This window comes from Vitis vinifera, chromosome 9 (assembly GCF_030704535.1).
Source record: "Vitis vinifera cultivar Pinot Noir 40024 chromosome 9, ASM3070453v1".
NCBI classification, from domain to species: Eukaryota; Viridiplantae; Streptophyta; class Magnoliopsida; order Vitales; family Vitaceae; genus Vitis; species Vitis vinifera.
The window spans coordinates 7,388,117-7,394,250 of NC_081813.1; the positions used below are offsets into that span (position 1 = coordinate 7,388,117).

A 6,134-nucleotide genomic window follows, 5' to 3' on the forward strand; every position below is an offset into this window, starting at 1 on the left:
TTTAAAAACTAAAAATTAAGGAACTTTTAAGCACATTAGATTAGATTAACCTTGTTTTGTGTTCATCAAAATACGACCCAAGAAGCCTTGGGCTGACAGACACTATTTATTCCATGAACAAAATAAGCATAGCTTCACAGAATTGCACCTCGTGCTACTGAGTCAAATAGCAAAGCTCCGGAGCATCTGGGCAAAAATATCATTCTCCTGGTTCTAGATACTCACCAAGAACTCACAGTTTATTAAAATGTACCATTGTGCAGAGTATAACAAAATGAATGAATGATGGAGAAGGAAGAGTTACATAATTACACTGCCACCTCTAATCTTAATCTTATCATCAAACACAATCTAACTGCACAAAACCTGCATAATTACCTTGCTATCTCCAACCTCAACCTCATTCTCTCAGCCCTTGGCCCTCAGCCATTACTGAGAAGAAATGGCCTGCCTTCCTCCTGGTTTTTTCCAGTACATCACGTCGATATAGCTTCTGGGTTGGAGAGGAATAAATCTGAAGTTTCTCTGGGCAGAGAGCAAGCACTTCCTTTCCAACTGCAGAAAGGAAAATGTTTAGAGAACCTCAATCTCATTTCCAGACACATGCATTTCAAAAATATAGCATCTGACTCATACTTCCTAGAACAGTTGATTCATTTCTGTTGGCTGATAAACGGTTGAACATAGACCCAAAAGCCACTTCATGTCTCACTGGAAGGTCCGGTACGATAACTTTACCAGAAAAATAACACAAGTAATGGAGTTAGGCAAAAAGAGAGGCAAAGGTGATGACTTTGATAGCTTCAGCTTTCTGAATCAAAACCCAAACCAAAATCATATACATGTGGAGTTTCGAACTCGTGAAATTCAAGCAAAGAGTGCAGAGATTCCAATAAAAATGCACCACACAGAACTTGAAGATATCATGTGTTAGATGCCCCAGAAATCCAAAAGATGCCGACCTCTTTTTATTTTTTAGCTCTTCCTAATCCTTCATCTTTCCGTGTAAAGGCACCAAAACTTTAAACATATCCACCTCGTAGAGTCTCTTTTAGGTATTCATATGCTTCCAGATTTCCATAACATAGCACTGAAACACCATCAAAAAATAATTTGTCCTATGTAATTCTCAAGAATATGGGAAATACCAATTCCTCAGAAGAAAGTGGATGTTTGTTCAACCCAAGTCAAGTTCTTGTCTTCACATTCAACCTGCAAAAGATTAGTTCAATGGAAAAATATTTTTGTATCAGACTACTACACACTGCAAAAGCACAGATTAAAGCAGCCCTCAGTATGAGATTGAATAAAAAGAAATGGATTTAGTTACAGGATCTTGCACCTTCATATTTTAAGTTGTTCAGGCTTTTCTTCAACATTGTGAACTCTATTCAACGACTCATCAAATGCTTGCAATGCAATCTTGTAATGGTCTAGCGAAATTGCCCCTTCCTCCACAACTTGCAAGGCACTTCTATATAACTGATTAAACCATTGCACTCGGTCAGTGCCATCAACATTATTGGAAACATGATCAGGAATATATAAGCGCTTGTAATCCTTTTTCCATCGTGACAAAATGTACTTGGAAGGTATCTCCTCCACCCCATTGAAATTAAGTACACACAATGCATGCCGACACAAATACCCATAAAAATTAAAGCAACTGCAAATGCAACGAACTTCTGCTGCTGCTCTATTGTACAGAACTTCAAAATCCCTGATCTCCCTCCTATTCCCCTCACCTAGAACGCGCTCCTTGACCAGAAATATTATTATCGGTCCATCAACATGCAGCTGCGTTGTACTAAAACAAGAATACATCTCCTCCACCTCGAATTGGAACTTTTTAAATATTTCTCTTGTGTACACCTTGGAGAGTTGCAACTCAAAAAAGCATCGAGTTTTCAAGGTGGGGCCTGAGTTTCTCGACTCAATATCAGCCAGTGCTTCTTCCTTGTGCTTCTTTTGTAGGGCTAATTCATATTTATCAAGAAATTCTTTCAAAGGAGTCTGTTTGTGCACATATCTATCAAAAAAGGGATTCAGGGTCTCACCTGGCTGTGAAGAAGACATTCCAGCAAAATGCGTGTCTTTTAAATAAACTGGAGCCCATCTAGCTCGATCTTCAAACAAAGACCGAAGCCACTCATGATCACTAACTGCAAAGCGCTGAATCAAAAATCCCCATGCTGATTCAAATTCAATCACTTTTAAACTTTCATAAACTGCTTTAATTAGTGCTTTTCTAATTGCATCATAGTTACGCAGTCCACCCAACTTCTCTGGAACCTTTTTCATGATATGTGACAAACCAAAACGATGATGCGATCTTGGAAACACCTCTGCAATTGCATTCTGCAAAGCCTTGCATCTGTCTGTAATAATAGTCTGTGGAGTCCTTCCAGACATACATGTAACCCATGCTTTGAACAGCCAAACATAAGATTCTGATGTCTCACCCGCAAGTAGACCACATCCCAGCAACACAGACTGGCCATGGTGATTTACTCCAACAAGGGCCACAAGTGGGATCTCATATTTGTTTGACAAATATGTGTTGTCAAAAAAAATCACATCACTAAAGTAACCACATGCAGCACGAGACCTAGCATCAATCCAGAACACATTCCTCAAACACCCCTCATCATTTAGATCCATCAAGTAAAAGAAGTTTGGATTCGTCAACTGCATACGGCAGAGATAATTATAAATGGCTTGTGTATCACCTTTTTTAAGGTTCAACTGATTGGGATGATCAGAAAATTTTCTGATTTCTTTCACATTTGAATTTAAGCTGGAATTACCTCCTGCATCAATCACAAGGGCTCGGTACAACTTGATTGTCCGCACTTCTGCATCCGAATTTGACTGCAACTTCCTTTTGGTTCCACTGCCCATCTTCTTCATTGACTTGTAAATTTTTGCACCTAATAAGTGGTTGTGCTCAAGGGTAACTTCGAGAACTCTCCACCTTTTGGAGTCAACTAACCTCATCCTTATCATTGCAGGACAACCAGTTCTTGTTTCCTTCCGTAAGCGATTGACATCTTTAATTCTTTTGAAACCCTGGCTACTGCAACAAAGCACTGCACCATATTTTTCTCTACTATTTCTCTTGAACCATGAATTTTTCACTCTAACACGAAAACCCACCTCCTTGGCATAGCAATTATAATAGTTGTAAGCATCATCATATGATTCAAATTCCATACCCACAGCAGGTGCGACAAATTCTTTCCTTCCTTGAGTCAAACCATTTTGAACAACTAATTCTGTTTTCTCACCATCTCTTTCTTTCTCAGTTTCATTGCCTTCACCACTGGGCACTTGCTCACTGCTGAGAGAGATTTCTTCCATCTGAATTAAAAACCAAACACCACAAATAAATAAGTCTACAGAAAACGGTTCTGAGCACAAATTAGAAAGATGATGGAGAGTAAGAAGCAACTCACAAACCAAAACCTTTGTCCCAATATACAAATTTTCAAGGCATAAGATCACCTTTTCAGTCAAAATATCTCATCGTATAACATGATGTTGTCCCTTCAAATCATAATATGAAATCATAATTGCCAACCCAAACGTTTTAGTTCTGGTTCTACATATTTTCATTAATTATTACATATGGTTCTAGTCAAGGGTGTGGCAAGGCTTTTGGTAAAATATGCTTATATGATTTTTTTTCCATTAGAAACAAAATAGTATTAAATATGGATAAAGAAATACATAAGAATAAGGAATCCTCCCCAAATTTACAACAAACTAATAAAAAATTATTAAAAGTTCCAATATACTAAGGAGACCTATACATCAGTATAGTACCACATGCAAATATATACTTCTATGTAAATATCATATTTGTACTGAATGGATCCAGAAACCACTTTCAAAACCCCACTTCAAGAAATCTTTATGAAAACCATAGCCTAGGTTGCACTCATGTGAGGACTTAACCTAAAACCTCAAGCAAAATGCCAGGAAGGAACATGTCCATATGCTAGTTTTTCATGTTGTGCTGGTTCCACTAACTCAAAAGCGAAAACAAATGAGGTTTGAATTGGTTATTATAAAGATCTGAGGCTGTTTCCTTTCCATGCCATTTCCCAATAATCAAATTCAACACAAGGGGCATTTCACAATAGTTTAACTTAAATGGAACATACCCCATCAGTCATTTTATTTAGATACATCTTACACCAGTGGTGATAAAGATTCCAAACCCAGAAAAGCATACATCCTACATAGCAGTTTAGCAGTATGGTATGTAAGCTTGAGGCTCGGCTCAGTATATGATTCAGAAGGGCAAACTCAAGAAAAAACAACTTCTAGCTTAACTTTTATTAATGAGCAGCATCAGCACAATAATCCTGAGTGTCAGCCTGCATTCCAAACTCCCAACCCATCCATTAAACTCATAGAACCGCTTGTAAGTCTCACAGGCACAAGCCTGAAACTACACAAAAGGAGGTGACAGCTAAATACTATTGGTCCAGACACCCAGTGGTCATCCACCTCAAAATTTTATATAAGTTCCTACATCCTGTCCCTTTTCCAGTCAGTTTATGTAACTTCACCTTTTTTCTTTCTGCTTTTATTTTTAATATATATTAGTTAGGCTAACAGGTAGTATTTCTTCCATTAAAGAATCATCCAGATCTTCCATAACAAATTTGCAATGAAAGTGGTAAAATTTCCGACCTAATTCAAATAGACTTAAGCCATTTTATGCAATATTTACAAAAATAAGCCGTTTATACACCAAGTTTCATAGGAGAAGCATTTTGGAAAATCTAGCATTAAATTTGATTTTATTATCCCTTTTTATTTATTACGTTTTTTGTTCTGCATTCAATTGGGAAAACAGAAAGACAAAAAACCCTTTCTTCATTCAATAGAAAACACACCATCAACAATCAATTGTTCTTTCTCTTCTTTTGCCTCCTGTTAGTCATCAGTCTATTTCACACAGCAATCTTCTAAGAAGGCTTCACTAAACTCTCCTATTGTGAGCTGCACAATTTCACAGGACCAAGAAGGCCGTTGAATCCTCGAGAACAGTTGTCAGAGGGCGCAGACAGCTTTGAGGAATTGCAGAATTATGTAATTCTTCATCTATCACATGAATCAGTTAAGGAGACTTCTCAAATCTTTATTAAACCAAAATAACCTAAAACATGAAAGGGCTCAAAAATCTCTTTCCTTTTCTATTACTTTCCTCCGTTTTCTTATCAAACAAACAAAGAATTCACCACCCAAACTACAAAATCGAATAAAATTTCGCGTCAAAACGCGAACCCTAGAAAAGAAAAAGAGCATGAATAAATAAATCGATACGAAGGAAAAATCTACAAAATTGAGAGAAATTATGTAAGTTGAAGAGGAATTTACTGTGATTCTGAAGATAGGATCCAGATACGAGGATCCGTCAACGAGAGATTTCACGGTGGCACCGGAATCGGAGTCCGAGGTGGAGCAGGGGCCGGAGAGTGGTGGGGGTGCGATGTTGGAAGCACGTGGCCAGCCGGAGGATTTTTTTGGATTCGAGCTCTGGCTAGAGTTAGTCCAGTGGCATGGCCTTTGTGATTTTGCCACGTCAGCATCAAATTAAACGTCGTATCACTTATACTTTTCGCCTCCCATATTGATTTTCCATGTCATCAAAATAAATATTTGGGGGACTTCATTTAGGCAACGGGAAAGGGGAAATAAATAAGAATTGTGGAGAAAAAGGAGAAAATAAAAATACTCCAAAGAAAGAGAAGGAAAACAAAAATAAAAAGAACGAAAAAATGAAAATAAAAATTAAATAGGGCGAAATAATTTTTTTTTTTAAGATATTAAAAAAATTGAAATTAAAATTATTTTAATGGTAAACAATACAGTTATCATTTTATGATATTTAAGGCCTTTTGAGCATGTTTTTTAAAATTTGTTTCTAAAAATTATTTTTAAATTTTTTTTAACTTAAAACTCGTTTTTAAAAACAAATTTCAGAAAACATGATCAAATAAGATCATATTTTCTTTTGATTTTTAAAAAGTGATGGAAACAACTTATATTTATTCTCTAAAAATTATTTTCTATTTTATTTTATTTTTAAAATATAACTATCAAACAATATTAAAAAAATT

At 36.4% G+C, this 6,134-nt stretch overlaps 1 protein-coding gene across 8 annotated transcripts; it reads right to left on the reverse strand.

Moving 5' to 3' along the window:
* Positions 1-218: 218 nt before the first annotated feature.
* Positions 219-5,764, reverse strand: LOC100853055 (protein FAR1-RELATED SEQUENCE 6). Of its 8 annotated transcripts, none has more exons than XR_009466554.1 (5): positions 5,392-5,680; positions 1,343-3,360; positions 1,149-1,212; positions 637-732; positions 219-555 (listed from the first exon to the last, which is right to left on the reverse strand). XR_009466554.1 is itself a non-coding variant. In XM_002263943.4 (3 exons), exon 2 carries the CDS (start codon positions 3,358-3,360, stop codon positions 1,345-1,347), a length of 2,016 nt encoding a protein of 671 aa, XP_002263979.1. In that variant the 5' UTR covers positions 5,392-5,764; the 3' UTR covers positions 219-1,212; positions 1,343-1,344. The 8 variants fall into 8 exon arrangements, 2 of the variants coding, with proteins under 2 accessions (XP_002263979.1, XP_059595601.1); XR_009466553.1 differs by having other exon boundaries at positions 963-1,212; XR_009466556.1 differs by lacking the exon at positions 637-732.
* Between the last annotated feature and the right edge of the window lie 370 nt (positions 5,765-6,134).